Source organism: Xenopus laevis, chromosome 9_10S (genome assembly GCF_017654675.1).
Source record: "Xenopus laevis strain J_2021 chromosome 9_10S, Xenopus_laevis_v10.1, whole genome shotgun sequence".
NCBI lineage: Eukaryota > Metazoa > Chordata > Amphibia > Anura > Pipidae > Xenopus > Xenopus laevis.
Window position 1 is genome coordinate 52,597,194 of NC_054388.1, and position 20,255 is coordinate 52,617,448.

Here is a 20,255-nt window from a genome sequence, read left to right on the forward strand (position 1 = left end):
GATCTTCCATTGCTGGGAAAAGGAGGAGCGTCACAGACAGTAGCAAGCTGTTTCACAGGGCAGATTTCTTGTTTATATTCCACAAAAGCCTTCAAATACTAATTCTAATGGACGTCTCTTAGAAATGGGAGGAAAAGGAAAGGGTGATTGACCTTACTGTAAAGTCTGTGTCTGCGCTGCCTCATACAGTGACAGGGCATGGGTCTTGGAATTCTGCTGCATAGAGTAATTCATTTTAAATTCTGTTACATTAAGCCACTCCTTGTAAAGTTGTTGTACCATGTTAGCCAGCTACAGGGCAAAACAATTAAGTGGTATAAAGGGGATACCTATGTTGGCTAACTAAGATAATTATAGCAAGCTTTCAGAACATTTTAGTTCCTTTTTATAATATATAGTATAATGATGTTGAGGTTTTCTCTGATATATATATATATATATATATACACATTCAGCTCATAGATCAAATGACCAACAAAAATAAATGTCTATCTTTGTATGAAGTCTTATACAAGGGGACATGCAAGGGACAACCCGACAAGGTACAATAGAATGTGGATCAATGTTCCCAATTAGTTTAGGTATTTCTAAACTAGCTCTGTTATAAACATAGGATTGCTGTCTGTAATGGGATGCCTATGTGGCAGAATGCACTTGTAACGCCCACTTGGCTAACCCCCCTGGTTCCAAGGTCGTACTTGCTTACGAATTTGAGTCCTGAGTTCCCTTTGCAAGGTGATCGGGTACTGGGAATGCTTCTCTGGCAGTGCCTCCACCTAATGGGATCCGAGAATACACCTGCGGTGGCCCCATTAGGTCAACAAATCAATCACAAACTTTATATACAAATATAACTTTTATGCAGAAGTAAAACTTTACATTTTCATTAATAAAAATGCCCACTACCCTAGGAACCTGTAGCAGTCCAGTCCTGGTAATTCCCTGCCAGGAAAAGTCCCACACTACTCCATTTTGGCAGCCCAAGAGTCTCAATCCCTTTTCCCCAAAAGAGTACCAGTCCTAGGTAGCGCTACCTGCCCAAATACCTTCCTGATGGAAAGTATTTGCTCCCACGTGGCAGGGACACAAACAGCCTGTTTCCCCAAACAGGAGATCGCTGGATCCTCATCCTTTCCTACCCCTTCCCTCAGGTAACACTTACCCCAAAGGAGTCACACACAGAGCTGAGCGATAAAATCTTTATAGGCTCCAGACTCTCCCAGTCGAGCACATCACTTGCTTGATCGTAGCTCCCAGTACTCTCTATAGTACGAGCTTTTAAACTACAGTGTCAATCTTCCGGAACAACAGGGTCTAGTTATCCCTGAGCCCACACAGGACATAGCAGCCATATAGTGTGTCTCCATATCCTGAGGTCTGCCACTGCAGTACCCCAGCCAACGATCACTCCATCCTGCATCCAAGACAAGATCCGAATCAAGATGGATGTGTGAGCACATGGCATTCTCCTTTTATATTGGTGCACAGCGACACCTTGTGGCTTCCTTTGGGATCAACCATGCTGCACCAATCCAAGAGCTCTGCCCTTGGAAACTCTAGGAAACCCCACACTCTGCCATGAGGCTCCGACCGCCACTTAAAACCTGCCGATTTCTAATACAAGTCTATGGCAGAGGTCCGTTGGACCATTTGAAGATGTTATTAGCCTTCCTGACATTTCGAGGTTTTTTCGGAGGAAAGCTTGATTCGAATTAGATTAAAAGACCGGAAGGGAAATTAACCCTCATGGTCCCTACACACTGTTATAAAGATAGCTAGAATCTCAACCATAAAGCAGGACAGGACTGCTGCTTACAATTGGTTTTAGATAAGATCTGTGTCACTGTGACAGAATATTCTGTTATACAGATAGCCATAAAGCAAATGTCTTGTCTTTGTTAGAAAATGTAAAGCAGACTTAATAATTTTATGACATTTCTTTTTGCTTACATTTTTCAGCATTTTAAATAAATGTCCCTATAATTGCTGTTGCCTTTTCGCTTTGCCAGGTCTTCATTTACCCCCGATGTTCCCTGTCCCGTGAGAAAGTTCTCCCAATGCATCAGAGCAGCAGGGAAGGGGTGGAGGACATGTCTCTTCTGTCAGATCTACATGAAGCCTCCATAATGCTGAACCTGAGATTGCGCTACCAACAGGACAAGATCTATGTGAGTATCCACGAGTAGAGTACTGTGAGTATATAGGAATTTTGGGGAGGGGGTGCATTTGTGCACTGTCTTTCGGCTGTTTGCTTTTCTGTAATTTTCTCTCTTGCTTTCACCATGTGCGTTGTCTTCCACTTGTGGAGTCAGTGCAGAGGGAGTTCTATTTTGAAGAGATAGAAATGGAGTAGGAAAGAGACGCTGGCTATTTTTTTTTAGTGGGGGGGGGGCAAACTGATAATATGGCAGCTCACTCCTTTGCTTAAATTCTAATAAATATACGGTGGAATAAATGTAAAGTAGATTATATCTTCTCTTTTGGGTTAGTGCTGCTTCCAGGAATCATTTGTTCTGCTTTTTAGGTTTTGTTCAGAGAAAAGAACCACTTCCTTCTGGTAATAACAGCCTAATTATAGAACAATGCAAAATGGCATGTGCCATAGAAGACTGTACCCAGTTTAAATACCGGGCAATTAAAACCTGCTGTCACTAATTGGTACTTAAATGTAAAAGGAACCTCCGCCCAAAAAAAGATACATAAAGCATCTTCCTAATATACATGAATTCCTCATGTCTACTGGTTTTAATGTTATATGTAGATGTTATTGCTATCAGAAGCAGCATATGTCTGTTTACATTTTATTCAGTGTCCGTTATGACTCTTGAAACAATGTAGCAGAAACCAGCCAGACTTGACAGTGGAACTGACCTCTGTTTCTCATTAGGTAAACTTTTGCTTTCTCTAGACAAACATTGGCTCGATCCTGGCCTCTGTTAACCCGTACAAGCCCATAGCTGGTTTGTATGATGAGGAATGCGTGGATTTGTACAGCCGCCACCACTTTGGAGAATTGCCCCCCCATATATTTGCTATTGCAAATGAGTGTTACTGCTGCTTGTGGAAGAGGCATGACAGCCAGTGTGTGCTTATAAGGTAAGTGGGGGTGACCTGTCTGAATTATGTCACTAAGCTCATAAGGCAGTCGGTCCTATTTGAACAGCTCTGCTGATGGTGATTATGCCAGACTTGGCACCAGGTATAGACAGACTCATGGAGTCAGCCAAATGTTCAAAACGCCCTACCTTTCCTGAATAATCATCCGTTACTCTGACACCCCATCTCATTACAGCGGGGAGAGTGGAGCAGGGAAGACAGAGAGCACCAAATTGCTGCTGAAATTTCTCTCATCAATGAGTCAGAACTCGGCCGGGGGAGGAGGAATGCAGACGCACGTGGAGGAAGCCATCATGGAGAGCAGGTAGGATTTGAAATATGATAAACGTTGGCCTAGCTTGGTGGCTGCCCATTAGCAATGTCTGAATGATTACAGAAAATATTGCAAGGGCATTTAGCTTGTGTTGTTATGGATTCCACTGTGGCCCCACAGCATCTCCCAAAATATATATATCTCTCCTTGCAGTCCTATCCTTGAAGCTTTCGGGAATGCCAAAACAGTGTACAACAACAACTCCAGCCGCTTTGGGAAATTCATCCAACTTCACTTCTCGGAGCAGGGACATATTCAAGGGGGGCGTGTGGTGGACTGTATCCTTTTAGGGACTGGTTATGGATTTAAAGCACTCAGCTTGGCTCATTGAGTAACATATAAGAATGGCCATGTCTGATAGATACTTTGGTAAAATGGTATTCCTTTGTGCATCTCAGTGTTGCATCACAGTGCAATCATGGCTGCCCCCCTGACATGAACAAGCACATATAAGCACATACATAAACCTCAGAAGAACCAGCTGTGCTAGTAATGTTTTATTGGTCATTTAGAGATTAAGAAGGCTGCAATTCTTTAAATGGAGGCCCATGAAGACCTATTGTTCTTGGGGCTAGGAGTCGCTGACTGCCAGAGGGAGGGGGTGGGGTCTCTCTAGTTGGTTGTTTTCAACTCCTTCCCCATGGCTCAAGGCAGGTATGAGAAGGGAGGAGCTTATAAGATGAGGTAGTGGGGGAAGGGGCCAGATAATCCTTTGTTTGTGAATGTACAGACAGACATATTATTTTCCCTTCAATTCAGAGGAGGGGCATGTTGTTTACCAACCCCTTGGATGTTGCTCCCAGTGGCTGTAAAGCAGGTGCAGGGTCAAGTTTTGTTTGTATAAGAACCAGGTGTACTTCAAAACATAGTCTCCTGTAGGCTGCCAGCCCACATAGGGGCTACCCAATAGCCAATCACAGCCCATAATTGCCATCCCTGTGAACTTTTTGCATAGTTGTGTTACTATCCAATCTTTTTTTTTACATATGAATGTGGCTCACAGGTAAAAAAAAACTTGGGAATCACTGTCCACTGGCGTTTTAGCTGCTGAAGGCGACCTTTCAGACCTGGCATTAGCTTTCCAAGTGCCGGAGTGGCTCAAGAGAGGGGGGCACGCATTGCTAATGCAGAGAGAGAGAGAGAGAAAAATGGGTGTCAGTTGAACGAGGGGTCAGTGATAATTGTTTACCCACTTCTTTTTGTGAGAAAAAAGGAAGATGCCTAGTGCTCCCAGTGACAGACAGGCAGCAACCATGAGTGTGGAAGTTAGAGGCTCTCTAACCTAAGATACCAGCAATGTGCATAGTATTTGCTAATATTTGTAATGCACCAATAGCTGCATCTGTTTTCTTTGTCTTGCACCACAATACAGCGTAATGAAAGTTAAGTTCAAACAGGCTTATACCTTAGAACAGTGGTGGTTAAACAAAAGGTTCTTTCTAGTGCAGTTAGAATTTATTCGCCAGGCGCGGATTTGCGGGGAATTTCTGTGTTTCGCCACCGGATAAAATTGATTCGCAAAATTTCAGCGACAGTTGTGACGATGGCGACAATTCCGATGCCGGCGACAATTCTAGGCACCCAATGAGAGTAGCCCAGTAGCAGTAAATAATGTATAGTACTGTATGTTCATAATTTCTAGTGCATATTTTGAGTTGGAAACTTCCAGCCGTAGGGCTACTTATGCTAGTTGTCAATGTGTGCGCTAACATGTCTTGAAACAATAAAAAACTACTTTTGTACAGTGTTAGATTCCTAACTGATCCGTATCCAGATTTATTAGAGAAGGTAAGTCTGCCAACCATTCCTCTCCTCTTACATACAAATAGAGCATGAAGCATAGCTTTAGTGCAACTGTCCCTTCTCTCCTTCAGACGCGGGTCACACGCCAGAGCCCAGGGGAGAGGAACTACCATATATTCTATGCTTTGCTTGCAGGAGCCAATAAGGAGGAAAAAGGTGAGAGCATTTCTTCTATATGGGAAAGCCCAATTCGCAGGGCAGTACAGACAGGGGCTGTACTGGAAATCTCATGGCTGGAGCTGAACATTAGCATTCAGGATTTATCCGCACAATTGCATCATGTAAATAAGGGCTGTGCACTGCAGATGTCTCGCATATTAATTGCTGTCTGTATCTTACAGAAACGCTCTCCCTCTCTGACCCGCAAACCTACCAGTATCTTAGCACCTCTGGCTGCGTGACGGCAGAAGGACTCAATGATGAGGACATGCATGAGAAAGTTCTGGTGAGCCCCAAATGCCTATACAATTGGGTTTCATACAGATGCATAAGAATGGAAGGTTTAACTACTGGATCATAAAGTTCCTAATGACTTGTATAAATGAACTTATCTTGTAAATAGCTGTATTACTATTCATTTATACTTTTCGCCACTAGGAGGAGCATGCAGTGACAACTAAAAACTCTTAAAATCCCTGAAAAATAGCACGGCTGCAAAAGCCCCAGCCATAATAATAAATAAAAATCAAAAATAAATATCAGCCCTTAAGGTGGCCATACACGCACCAATATTATTGTATGAAATACATTTTTGTACAATATTAAGTGCGTGTATGGTGGGAGATGAGGCGATATCGGCAGAAGACTTTTATATTGGCCAGGCGGAAAATTTTGATTAGGTGCCTTTCCACTTTTCAGCCACTGGAAAGTGCTAAATCGTCAGATACAGGTCGAATTTTATTGTTTCTACTTGTATATCTGGTGAGTCAGCTCTACATGCATTTATTAAAACTAACAATCTTTCTTGGAAAGATTGTATTTGTTACCTCTATCGCCACCTTTACTCTGAAACAGATTGTCCTAGACTGCTTAAAGGAACAGTAACATCAAAAAATTAAAGGGTTTCAGGGCTTTAGCACAGGGGTAGATTCGGGTGATTTAGTCGCCTGGTGACAATCTCCCCGAACTGCCTTCCCCCTGCCTTCCGACTGCTAAAATGAAAAATCGCCTGCGGGAATGCACTGGCGGCACTTCGAATTTCCGAAGTCGCCGAAGTTGCCTCTCGAGGAAACTTCAGGCGACTTCGGAAAGCAAAACACCGCGAGACTAAATCTCCCCAAATCTGCCCGTGTGCTAAAGCCCTTAAAGTAATACAAATATAATGCAGTGTTGCCCTGCACTGGCAATACTACTACTGTTTATATAAATAAGTTGCTGTGTAGCAATAGGGGCAGCCATTCAAAGGAGAAAGGCTCAAGTTACACAGCAGATCGCAGATAAACTCTGTAGAACAAAATGTTATCTGTAATCCACTATTTATCCTGTGCCACAGAGGCGTAACTTGAGGAAGCAGAGGAAGCCCCATGTGGCCCTAATTCATATACAGTTTCAATAAATTTTGTCAACTGTATTTTGGGGGCATAAAAAATAATTTGCTATGGGCAGAGCCGGGCCAGGCCAGCCAGGCGCCCTAGGCAGCCTGTCTGTCCCCGGCACCGACTGAGAGCACGCAGGCGAATTGATGCTCGCGCGCGCACACACCCCTATTGGCCCTCGTGCGCGCATGCGCACAATGGAGCACCTCGTGCGCGCAAACGGAACTAGCTCCTGTGCGCATGCACAAAAATGGACTGTGCGCATGCGCCGGAGCACAATAGGTGAAGAAAATGCCAGCGGCAGTTGGGGAAAGAGGGGACTGGACATGGAGTAGGCGACAGAGCGGTACGTTTCTGGGCCCCCCCAGCTTTGCACCCTAGGCACGTGCCTACTCTGCCTACCCCTTGTTCCAGTCCTGGCTATGGGGCCCAGTAATATCTAGTTTTGCTGCTGTACCATATAGCCTTTTTTCTAAATCCGCCATTGTTACACAGCAGCTTGTTTATATAAACTATAGTAGTGTTTCTGAAGCAAACAGATCTGATTTACCAGTGCAGGGCAACACTACATGATATTTTCAATACTTTAAAACACTTTAATTTTTTGGTGTTACTGTTTCCTAAAATTATTCTAAACAGCCCCAAAAATTATACACCTGGAGCTTCAGGCTGGATAAGGAAGTAGCTGGTTGCTGCAGCAGGTTCCAGATTCAATGCAAGAAGAGAGGAATGTGATTTGTGGGACTTTTTAGAGTCTTTTTAGGGAGTTTAAAAAAAAAAAAAGCTTTTATTCTTAAAGGTATGACTGACCTGCTGCTGTATTACTACCTAGACAAGGTACAGTCCCTTATCACAAACTCCACCAAAGGGTTAGCGCTTGTCAGGAAATGGGAGGGGCTTTAAGTGCATCAGAGGCATAACTGGAAGCGGACCAGCCAGATTGGGGACATGACCTAAATTGTCTCTGATTCTGTTTTGGGTTCATAGGCTGCCCTGCAAGTGATGGATTTTAGTGATGAGGAGATCAGAGAAATGTGGAAATTGCTGTCCGGAATTCTGCAGCTGGGGAACCTGGAGTTTATGACAGCTGGAGGGGCCCAGATCACAACCAAAGCAGGTAATGCAGCATCACCTGGACTTTGATCACGTTTTCTGCCATATTTCTTTGGTCACTGATTGGAGTCTACAGGGGCTGTTTTACTTTAACTTTACATGAAGAGCAGCCTTTGAAGCTGAAGGCTTTAGTTTTGCTGTATTATCAGGAAAGAGTATTTCTGTTTTGCGGCAATGGAATGATTGCCAAAATTATGAATACCATTGTATTTATACCTGTGACTGTGCGCCATCTACTGGACACACATGGCTTTAGTTTGCTTTTTGTCTGGGTCACTATGTTTGACTAAAGCTGGCCACAGACACAAAGATCCAATCGTACAAATCAACGTACGATCGGACTTCCCCATCTCCCGACCTGCCACTAACCATTCCGATCAAATAAAGTAGAAAAAAACAGATCAGCCGATGTTCTGCCCCTGACGAAAGTTATGTCTGACAAAAGCTAGTGACAGTCTCCCACTGAAAATCATACGATAGGCAATGCACGCAGAGATATTACCCGCAGCCGACAGAAATCTTTTATCCTGTCTGATCGACCGATCTTCGCCGGATGAAAAATGACGAGACCCTCCACACACGGTCCGAAAATCGCACGAATCCTCGATTCATACGATCAGATCTTTGCGTCTATGGCCAGCTTTAGATCTGGTTGGGGTTTACAATAATCAGATGAACCCAATCTGACCTTCAGTTTGGATAGTCTAAATAAGCACGTGTAACCAACTACACTTGACTGAGTAGTAAATTTGCAAAGCATGCTGAGAGGCAAATAAATAAGTAATATGACTTTGATTCAGTAACTAATACAAGGTATTCAGGAGATGGGGGATTCCATTACAAGAACAGTTTGCTGTCTGCCCTGTTCATCAATTCTTGATGTTACCATTATATCACTCATAGGCATATCCATAGCAGGCTCCCTTCTGTGTATACTGTGTATAAGGCACCACGCAGGGTACTTGTTTTTTTATATTATGAATATTAAAGGCTAACTTTGCTTACGTGAAGCTGATTTGTACAACTGCTGTATGCAATGTCTTTCCCTTAGTACTGAGTGATGCAGCTGATCTTCTTGGACTGGACTCATTCCAGCTATCTGAGGTTCTGACACAAAGATCCATGATTCTCCGTGGTGAAGAAATCAGTTCTCCTCTCACGGTGGAGCAGGTGAGATGTTCCACAAGGATTCAGCTTTCCCAGTGCTGTTTCATACCTATTTTGTCTCACTCTGTGGGCCCTAGGGTCCTTCTTACTTATTTACTGTATGTTCCTTTCTGTGCAGGCAACTGACTCCCGGGATTCTCTTGCCATGGCACTATATGCTCAGTGCTTTTCCTGGCTTCTGGGCAAGATCAATTCTCGTATTCGAGGCAAAGAGAACTTCAAGTCTGTGGGGATTCTGGATATATTTGGCTTTGAGAACTTCCAGGTATTTAAAAATATAAATGATAAATTAACCCTTAGGGGTTTTCAGATGCCGCCCCCCTCACACCCTGCTCTTACCTTTTCGAGCACCTGAGTGCACAGAGATAAAATTCTGATTTAAAAATTGGAATTTCAGCTCTTTAAAGGAATACTGTCATGGGAAAACATTTTTTTTTTTCAAAATGTGTCAATTAATAGTGCTGCTCCAGCAGACTTATGCACTGAAATCTGTTTTTCAAAAGAGCAAACCGATTTTTTTATATTTAATTTTGAAATCAGACATGAGGCTAGACAGATTGTCCCAGATGCCCCCAGTCATGTGACTCTGATAAACTTCAGTCACTCTTTACTGCTGCACTGCAAGTTGGAGTAATATCACCCTCCTCCCATCACCCCCAGTAGCCGATCAGCAGATCAATGGGAAAGTAACCAGATAACAACTCCCTGTTATATATAAGAACAAAAAAAAAACATGTGCGGCTTTTTGCCGACCCTGGTAACCTGCAGGCTGCTGCCACCTGAGATGAGTTTCTCAACTTGCCTCATGGCAGCGCCCCTGCCTTCCCCTGAGTGCCAGTGCCCTCTGCCTATTCTTAATAACACTCTGGTTGCTTTTGGCTGATTGTGGTTTTGTTTGCTTTGTGGAGGTGAATCGGTTTGAGCAGTTCAACATCAACTATGCCAATGAGAAGCTGCAGGAATATTTCAATAAGCACATCTTTTCCCTCGAGCAGCTGGAGTACAACAGGTGGGTGTGGCAAGAGGGAGCAGAGGCTTTTGGGAAGTCACCTTTCCTGACCAAAGGAAAATCTTGTGGTGTTGCTGTGCTTCATACTGACCAGAAAAATTAAAATGTAATTTTTTAAGTAGAGCAATATCACAAGAAGTTTCTTTTCTCAAGAAATGATTTTTTTTGACAACTGTAGCCAGTCACCCAAAATGACTAATGGGTGGCACTGTGTAGTGCTCATTATATTTAGAGTTTAATACTAGTCATATATGGAAAAACTAAATAAAAAAGGTGCTAGAAAAGCTCTTTGGGCAATTTTACATGATTTTGGCTAAGGGCAGAGACACACGCTCTGATTTGGGGAGATTAGGTGCCCATCGATAAATCTTCTCTTCTTCGGGGCGACTAATCTCCCCAAACTGCCTCTCGCTGGCTAGAATGTAAATCGCCGGCATGATGGCAATCAGTGCGTTTCATTTTCCGAAGTCGCCCGGAGTTTCCTTAGGCGACTGTCACTGGGCGGCTATATCCCCGAATCTGAGCGTGTGTCTCTGCCCTTAAGGTTTACTTTCCTTTAATGAATTGTTAAATAGAAGCATTCATTGCCAGAGCCTGGGGGCTCATTATTCATGCACAGTTAATATCTCTTACTATTTCCTTGCACTCTTGTCTTGACTCCATACCATGGAAACATATCAGCAGTCAGGTCAGCTCCTCCATTCCCACAATGCCTTTCATGTTCTGTAAGAAGGAGATGAACATAAGTGAGAAAGGCATTGTGGAACATTCATATTTAGTACATGTTTAGTATAGTCTTCCTCTGGCTACATAGAGATATGGGTCTCCCTTCTCAACCACAGCTACTATTACAGATTCTTTGTGCTTTCCTCATTGATGATGGGCAGGAGAGATAGAGGCCAGGGGCAGATGCAAAGGCTGATATAGACAGGACAGTTTCTCGTTACTGTTTAACCTCTTGTTTACAGTTTGATTTCATCTTGTTTCTCTCATTTTTTCTCTGTGCCCATTTGCCCCATTGTCTTTATGCCACTCCAAGGGAGGGGATCCACTGGGACGCCATAGACTGGATGGACAATGCAGAGTGCCTAGATCTAATAGAAAAGGTGAGACCATTATTCTTAATCAATAGCAGATGTAAAGGGAAACTTTTCCTTGCTGTGGTTGAGAGAGAATATTATATATAATATAATAGAGTGTGAGTGAGCAATACTAGTCCAGCAATGCCCAGCCAGTGCTTCAAAGCTGCATGTGGCTAATGTCATCTGTATCCTCCCTGGTTGTTGTAAAAAGTTAGTCTGGATATGTTTCTTTTACTGAATGTTATTTTATATGTGACCTTTTGAGGAGTTAGGGGCCACATGTGAGGTCCCTTAAGTTTAGAATTGTATAATATTAAGCAATTACTTCCAGTGATTAAATTGTGGTTTATAGTTTGAGACATCCATAAGGTTTCAGGGACCAGACAGGAAGTGCCTGGAATTTGGAGCCTCATAGCTTATATATGGTAATTTCCATTAATTGTTTCATCATAATCTTCCTCGCAATTTCAGAAATTAGGGATTTTGGCTCTAATCAATGAAGAAAGTCGTTTTCCTAAAGGGACAGACTTCACTCTCCTTGAGAAGCTCCATAACCAGCATTCGGTGAGTCATGTTGTTATGTATAACACCTTTTCTCATTGTGTCCTTGCTTTATGGCGTTCTGTAACGACAATGCATGCAACGCTCACTTTAAGCTTTAGGTTCCCTTGCTGTCAAGCAGTGACGGGGTCAAGTTTGAGACTCAGTTAGGCACAGATTCAGAATGGGTGCTTTCTTTCCTTTTGTGTGTGCCCATCAGAACCAGTCCAGAGATTTGTCTAGCTTAGTTGCAACAGCATTGCAGGGATTCTCAGTGTCTCAATATAACACCAATGTCTTTCCCCATTGTCCCAGAATAACCCCCATTACGTGAAGCCTCGTGTGACTGAGCACCAGTTTGGCATCAAGCACTATGCGGGGGAGGTAAGTGCCTCAGGGCAGGTTAATTACATTGTTCAGTTCAGGGTGTTTTTTTTGTCTATATACTTTTTAATGTGATCACTATAAGACAAAACATCAAGGGTTACAATGCAGCACCATTACAGCTCACATTCTGCTTAGAAGCAATATAACCCTTCATACAACCTTCAACGTTGCAAGTTTTTAGGTGGAGTTACCCTTTAAAAGGTTCTTGCACTCTGGAAGGGCAACATTACAGCTACTTTCTCTATATCCATGGTTTTCATAGGGCTCACTATTAGAACTGCACAACAAGCAATAATTGAAGGTGCCAGGGGACCCATTTGGGTCCCTTTTTGGGCCAGATGTGACATATTCTGCTTTGAGTCTCTTTCACTATTCGACACTGCCCCATATAAACTAATATACAAAACTTACAATCAGTTTTTCAGTTGAAAACAAGCCACAGCCCTGTCTGACCATGGGGAAGAGAGCAGCCCAGAAGTGAGAATCAGAGCTCTGTCACTGGATGAGTACTGTGGGCAGAAATGCTTCATTTCTCATGGGAAGGCTGCTACTGAGGTTTGTCGAAATGGTGCAAAGTTTTAGCCCAAATGGATACAGCCTTTAACCCATTTAGTGCTGGTGGCCATCTAGAACAGTGGTATATTAATTCCCTTTCTATCCTTCTGGATATTCATAGGATTTATTCACATGAATTATTTATTTATTCACCTCAGTCAGAATATAATAATAATGATTTTTTTTTTTAACTCTATAGGTTACATATGATGTGCAGGGGTTCCTGGAGAAGAACAGAGACACGTTTAGGGATGATATTCTAAACATGCTCAGGGACAGCAGGTGAGTGAGATTAAAGCAGGCTTAAAGGAGAAGTAACCTCTGTGAGAATGGTCCTCTATAAACCCACTAACACTAAATTAACAAAGTATATGCATCGCACATTGTATGGTTAGTTACCCATTATCTGAAAGTCTCAGCACTACTGTCTGGGAATTGTGGGCCAAACCTGTGTATAGTGGTTTAATGTAAACTAGTTTACACTGCCTCTAGAGATCAATAGAATTGGAGAACCCTCCTGCTGACTGTTCAGTTAGGATTAAATCCAACCCCTTGCTGACCATGGGAAGGAGAGCTTGCAAGGAACAGGAAATACAGTAATTGGGTCTAGACTGTTTCTGGGTAAGTGGTGGAGGGAGAATTCATTCACTTATTCACAGGAAAGGTCCTCAATGGAGCTAAGGTTTCATCTTTTAAAGTTGGCAAATATTTCCTGCGCACTGAACTGTAGAGAAATGAAATCATGGTACTTAGCAGGGAGGGTAGACATACAGTATGACAAGGGGCAGAACTAGGGGGACAGGCACTTGCCTAGGGCACAACGGAGAGGGGTACTGGGCACCTTTTCTGCTTGGCTGCCCCTAGGTCAGGCCCATCTGGAAGTCCATCAGCCACGGGGGAGGGTTAGGTAGAGAAGATAAAAATTGGATGCCTGTCGAGGTTGGAGATGATGAATGTTTGGTGGTGGTGGTGGTGGGGGGGGGGGTTATGCTTTGCCGTCACTGCCTCCCTCCTCACCTCCTGAAGGTATGGGGCATGTCTTGGGCACTAACACCATTTGGCCTGGCACTGTGTATGACGTACTTAGGGTAGAGATATATGACATAACTTGGGAATAGATTTACATCCCTTGTTTGCCTCCTAGGCTAGACTTTGTGTATGACCTGTTTGAGAAAGTCTGCAGTAGAAACAGCGAGGAGACTCTTAAAATGGGGACCCAGAGAAAGAAGCCGACAGTCAGCTCACAATTCAGGGTAAGTAACAACTCTATACAGTATAATCACTGGAAACGGATGGACCGCCAGCCCTTGTATCTGCTTGGTCCCCAAATGGCTGCTTCCATGTATATGATTTTCATGAAATTAATTATTATGAATCTATTTCTGTACTAAGCCTTTCCTTTATTAATGTGTTTGTGTAGGAGTCTCTCCATTCCCTGATGGCCGTGCTCAGCACATCTAACCCTTTCTTCATTCGCTGCATCAAACCCAACACTGAGAAGGTAAGTACATCTTTCTGTTTCCTTTAAATTGGCTTCACTTACTCTGCATATAAACCCTCATTTATCTCCAGAACTGCAAGTTTCATGATATAGGTGCCAGCAGAAAAAAAGACCCTTTTCACATGTACATAGCATTTGGGTGGATTGGGCAGTCGTGCTCTGCTTATTTAGAGTTCCAGGTAGCTTACAGCAGTAATTGAGCCCTTTGTATTCAAGGTAGCCCATCCCTCTATGTATGAGCAAACTAAAGAGGCTGTTCCTGCTGAATAGTGTTTAGTACAGGGGAATACCTATGCTGGCATTCTTTTATGGTAGCTCTCTCTGCAGGCTATGAAAAACCTTAGGTATTTTATCCTGCTGCCAAGTGCCCCATTAACAGCCAAATAGGATGGCTACAGGCCTGAACTGCTTTCTGTCTTCTTTTAACTGGATTGTAGTCAAGTGGGGTCCAATAATGCCTTTGTGGCTTTTCAGCACAAGGCTGAACCAGTAGTAGTATTTTGGGTACATAAACCAGAAGCAAAATAAACACTACTGCTGGTGGATGGGCATCACCATGGAATGCGTAAATCTGCGGTACATTTCCCTTTCATATCAATAAGTATATTACTACAAAATGTCCTGGTGCCCATTTGAGATCTTTCTTAGTAGCTTTGTCTCTAGTAAGGGTGCACTGTTCCTTGTATTCACAATTATACACTTTCCCAGCTCTCAAACACATTTAACCCAGATGTGGTGCTGAACCAATTGAGATATTCTGGAATGCTGGAGACAGTGAAGATCCGGAGAGCTGGATTTCCTGTGCGCCGACTCTACCAGGATTTTGTCAGCAGGTGAGACTTACTCAGTTGGCTCATGTCTTGACCAATAGACTAAAGGCCATTTTTGCTGACCCAATGATCTAAGTTTCTTCTTAGGTAAAGCACAGTATTAAAGGATATGTCTCCATAGGAAAAGACATTGGCCCATTATTATAAGCCCCACTAGAAATCTTCTCATGTATATGTGAATCCCCAGTACTGACTCGGAGACAAAGCTTTGATTGGCTGTACTTCCTAGTCCTAGGCTGCTTTCTTATTCTACAGGAGAGGGTGTGGCTTTGATTCACCTTAGAGCTATTGGGAGGGTTTTCACATTGCATTAAATTATATGAACAGTCTAAAAAGGTAAAGAAAATGTGGCCACTAGAGGGAGCTTTTACTACTTGATTGTGCTTTTACATTGCCATAGAAATCCATTCAATGTCTGTAGTTTCAGTCTAAGCCCATCTGTGGCTGACACTGTGAGTGAGCAACACCGGAATAGTCCAAAGAAATATTGGGAAGACTCTTGATTCACTTACCGTGTTGGAGGTTCCTAGTGAAGTTAATAATAATATGAAAATGCTTTATCCCAAATGGACTTACCCAATAAATGATTATTAGCTTACAGTGTATAGTCCCTATTACATAAATGAGCAAACAAAGCATTTTTTCACAAGACACTTCTTACTAGGAGATGTGAGAGATGTAAACGCATTGCACAATATCTTGGTCTCCCCTACTTGTATTCTCCTGCCATAGACTTCTTCAGGTCAGATTCAGACTTTAATCCGTCTATGGAGGCAATGTGCTCCATGAAATTGTAGTTTATCTAGGGGGAGGAATAAAGATATAAGGGTGCTGAGAGGAATGGGTACAGTGATGTCCCGAGCCTTTGCAGCAGTGCCATTTTCCAAGGATTTTGTCTTTCACGTTGGTGCATGTTCCACCTAGTGGTAAAACACATAATCAATTAATTACTATTAACAAATAGTACAATGTATTGAAGTGAGAATTATTACAAATTTAATAATAGTGTAAAGAAAACAATGAAAAAGTAATAACGCAAGTGCCTCAAGTGAGGGCCAGATTTACCTACCCTGCCCAAGTTGTGCTTATTGTAGCAGTATATGCCCTATTTAGATGGTGCCCTGTGGTGCTGTAGACTTGGTACTCACTGCTGAGTTCTGTGCAGGTACAAGATGCTCTTGAAGAATCTCAAAGCCACAGACGAGGTGCGGGAAAAATGTGCCGCTTTCCTGCAGTCCTACGAGGGCACTAAAAGAGAATGGCAGCTGGGCAAAACCAAGGTATGGAAGGAACAGAAAGGCTTCTGAACCTATTAAATGGGTGTATCATGATTTATACAGATAAGTATTATTTATTACCAAAATATTCAGTGCACCGTGGGAAATGTGTAATTTCATGGTGCATTATAGATACAGTAGAAGTCTCTTTTCAAAAGGTTCAAAACCCTCTTATAACCACTTGCTAAAACTAACTGAAACCAGGAATATGAAATCTGAGTTTTTTTTTTTTACGGTTATTTGTTGTGCCATGAGCATTTTTTTTATGTTTGTTTATATTCACAGTTTACTGTCTGTATTTTTTATGGGTGTTATTGAAATTGTATTTAATTAAATTAACATAATGATGCAGAAATTAATACTTCTACATAATTGGTGCATTTAGGTCCCCATATAAGTCCCGTTTTTTTTTTATTTTATGACACTGAAAAATTCCAAAAGGCATTTTACCCAACAGGTTTTATAACATTTTATAATTCTTGTAAGTCCTAACTGAAACCAGAAATATATATTAATATAAAATGAACCTCTAAATGAAAATGTCATTTGATTGTTAGGGTCAACCAGAAAGTTGCTTCAGTCTGAGGACAGATCATTAATAGAAATACATGTTTTTCATCAGGCAGCCTATTATTCTTAGGCATTCCTGACATTCAATTATACGACATGTTGCTGGGAGTCATGAAAAACTGAGCAAATAGCAGTTTCAGTTCCAGTCTGGTGCTGTTTCATAATTCTTTACCTCCAGGTTATAGTTTATTTTTGCACCTTGTCCAGCTTACAGTCAGCAGTCAAAGGGTCAAAAATATTGCTGGATGTCCCTTATTTTCCTAAAACAATGATCTAAAACCATTATTGTCCCTGGCAATGTTCTGTGTATTTTTAACTGTACAAAAGCATTCGATGCTATAGTGACACCTGCTTGTAGAGACAATAAATCTGCCTATGTTAAAGAGTACAGTGCCACGATGTTATAGAATGGATTTTAATTTTTAAAGGGCAAATGGTATATTTTAAAAAAGATTGGGTTCAAGTTACCCTTTCAAACCATAAGAAAAAAGCTAACCCGATCAGAGCACCATGACTAATTGGCAGTCTCTATCTGCCTGCCATGACAGCCTGTGGTATGTGCAAGTGGGTGAGGGGGAGAAGTGGAATTCAGCAGGTCATTTGGTGCTCGGCAGAGGGGACGTGTGACAGAGGGAGACACACGGAGCATGGCGCTGCCCGGGGAACACATTTTGGGGAATGGAGTAGGTGGAAGGGTGCCAGCTGGGGCTGTGAAATAGACTCATTGTATCACAGGCCTGCGGCTGGCTTTAGTGCTGGGTGTCCCCTGCATGTTAGAGAGAGAGAGGGCCTCTTTGTTCAGCTCAAGGTCACAGGCAACTCCCAGCGGCTTTGTGTATGCAAAATCTAATCATTAAGGCTTTGTTCCAAGAACTGCCTGTTAAACCTAATGGAGGGGAGTTATATCTTTATTTACTGATTGTTGTCTCTTTTTTATGAATTTATTTGTTACTGACATAATAATGTATTTACCTGTTCTAGCTCTGCCTCACACTCTGCCAATAGAATTATATATACCCCCAATATTGCCTTCATACGCTATCCCTTTTACATTCCAAGTTAAGAACAGGTCTTTGCCTTTCTATCCCTTTGACCTTCGTTGCTTCAAGAATTCCATTTCCGCTGCTCCATGTGCTCTCACATCCTAGTTGATTGTTTATGAACAGAAGGAACAACAGCTGGAAGGAAGCTGGGGGTGCCGGTGTGGGGGGGGGAGAATTACTTCTTTTGGGTATTTGCTTTAAAAAATAATAAAAAGAAACAACCCGCACAATATTAGGAATGCAGAGCGCCATTAAGGGTAATCTGCAACCTTCTCTCTTAGAAATCATGTTCTAATGCTCCTTCCCTCTATTCTTATCACTTGCCTGGATGTTTGAGGGTGAAGGGAGTACAGAGTAATTTAGGCTGGGTAGGGAAGAGCATAGTTGGGCTGCAAGGATGGTACAGAGAATATTGGGGAGGGTCACAGACAGTGCAGGTAGCTAGAAAAAGCTATCAGAAAAAGAAAATTGTGGGTGAATGTGTTGGGCATAGGAGCATCAGGGAGGGTGGAATTGCAGATGGAGAGTGTAGTAAAGACCATAGCAGCTGGCAGAGTGCAGATCAGAATGTAAAAGAGGGAGAGTTTAGGGAGTAAGATGCATGATAGTAGTTTGTGCAAGATGGGGGCAGAGAGCAATTGGGAGGGATTAGAGAGCAGTAGGAATAGTGCAAGAATTAGTATGACTTGGCTGGGAGTTGGCAGGTAAGGGTGTTGGCAGTAGCAGTGTAAAGTGGGATTAACAGGAATTGTTCTGGCAGTAATAGCAAAGGGGCACAAAGATGGCAGGTTGGGTGTATGGAAAAAGCCCAATGGAGGCAGGGAATTGTAGAGGGTAGCATAGAGGGTAAGTTGGGGAGCAGATGAATGAGCAGGAAAGAGGCAGCTACAGTGCAGTGTCACCCAATATTTGAAAGATTCCTTTCTATGCTGTATGGTTTAGCCTAAGGATGAATAAATATTTTTAAGGGGTGCAGACGGCAGCCCTTTGGGTAGTATACTGGAACAAACTGGAAGTGGCATGGTACTGTATGCTGAACACTGTAACCCTCTTAATTGCATACTTGCTCTGCTCTTATTGAAATAATGTTTTCTTTTTACCCTATGTATTGCCTCTCTGTGTTTCTGAGGGACCATATAATACCAGTCTCTTTTGCTGTCCCCATTACTGTCTGCCCCCCAGCCTCTAGCAGTGATTGCCCTATTCTTTTCCTGTGGCATAGCTCTATAGCTTCTTATTCAGCCCCTCTCCCCATCACTGGCTAAGTTTGTCCTGTGATTATTCCTATGTCATTTCATTTCCTTTTGAGTGAAGCTTTGTCATCCTATTCCTGTCTGTCCCAGTCTCATACCTCTGTGCCCCCCCTTCCAGTCCCCTCCCCATTCTGGCAGTGGCTGGGACATGAGCGAGGGGCTGCAGGGCAGACACTTGAGCAGCTGAGATGTAGTGGGATAGACAGACAGTGACTGGGGACACGCTCAGACTGACACACAGACTTCCCGGAACATGGCTGCCCCCACCTGTAAGAGTGTGTCTTGTCCCCCACCATTAGGTGTTTATGAAAGAGGCATTGGAGCAGAAGCTGGAGAAGAGCCGTGAAGAGGAGCTGAGGAAAGCGGCCTTGGTGATTTGCGCTCACATCCAAGGATACGTTGCAAGGTAACACTTGCACCAGCAATGAACAAGTAGGGGCAGACTGTCAGAGAGTGCTGGGAGTTGAGGTTTCCAGGTGTCTGTAGTGTTTGCTTAAAGGGGTAACTATTTCTATTTTGACATATTTCAATATTTTTTTGTCCAAAAAAATTGCTCTTCAGAAATTGTCCATTTTCCCTTACCGATTTCTCGCAAGCATTTGCACAACATTGATTTTCATTTAATTTAAACATCAAGAAGGTTCTTTTTTTTTTTTCTTTTGAATAATCATTGTTTTATATTTTCATTAATAGATACAACAGGGAAACTTTGCTTGGTTGTATGTATTTATTCCTATGATAAAGGCACCCACCAACAAACTGTATTGTTCTCTTCCTATCCAAGCAGTGCTGTGATTGAGTTGTACATACACATAGTAGGACAGGTGTTACTGTATAAAAACTAGTGCTAGATTGAAATAGTACATACCTACTTAGCAAAGTTTACAAGCATTTCATAGATGGCACTGCACATTTCTGCACACAACCTCACAAACCATATGGCCTTTCATTCATTTTAAATGCCTTTGTCCGTAATTTATACAAGCCTTCCCTTGGTCATAGAGAGCAATTTATTTTCTGACAGCTGGTACCTCACTACAGGTAGGGTTTACTATTTTTAGGTGAAAGCTATTTGGGTTCAGAGAACAGGATGCAGCAAAGGCAATAGCGCTATGGATCAAGCAACAGTATGTCAGAATGTGCTTTGCTTTATTGGAAGG

At 42.6% G+C, this 20,255-nt stretch overlaps 1 protein-coding gene across 3 annotated transcripts in view; it reads left to right on the plus strand.

Moving 5' to 3' along the window:
* Positions 1–20,255, plus strand: part of LOC108702915 (unconventional myosin-X) — a 55,906-nt gene that overhangs the window by 19,439 nt on the left and 16,212 nt on the right. For all 3 annotated transcript variants that reach the window (XR_005964819.1, XM_018238696.2, XM_041579284.1), the window contains exons 3-22: positions 2,010–2,168; positions 2,909–3,096; positions 3,293–3,421; positions 3,584–3,708; positions 5,205–5,218; positions 5,305–5,389; positions 5,575–5,678; positions 7,756–7,885; positions 8,933–9,051; positions 9,167–9,313; positions 9,957–10,057; positions 11,097–11,163; positions 11,611–11,703; positions 11,995–12,063; positions 12,821–12,903; positions 13,766–13,874; positions 14,042–14,122; positions 14,831–14,955; positions 16,118–16,232; positions 19,395–19,501. Coding sequence is in view for 2 of the 3 variants with exons in the window: in XM_018238696.2 (XP_018094185.1) it covers positions 2,010–2,168; positions 2,909–3,096; positions 3,293–3,421; positions 3,584–3,708; positions 5,205–5,218; positions 5,305–5,389; positions 5,575–5,678; positions 7,756–7,885; positions 8,933–9,051; positions 9,167–9,313; positions 9,957–10,057; positions 11,097–11,163; positions 11,611–11,703; positions 11,995–12,063; positions 12,821–12,903; positions 13,766–13,874; positions 14,042–14,122; positions 14,831–14,955; positions 16,118–16,232; positions 19,395–19,501 (2,150 nt within the window). In the remaining variant the exon portion in view is untranslated. The remainder of the gene's footprint in view (positions 1–2,009; positions 2,169–2,908; positions 3,097–3,292; positions 3,422–3,583; positions 3,709–5,204; positions 5,219–5,304; positions 5,390–5,574; positions 5,679–7,755; positions 7,886–8,932; positions 9,052–9,166; positions 9,314–9,956; positions 10,058–11,096; positions 11,164–11,610; positions 11,704–11,994; positions 12,064–12,820; positions 12,904–13,765; positions 13,875–14,041; positions 14,123–14,830; positions 14,956–16,117; positions 16,233–19,394; positions 19,502–20,255) is intronic.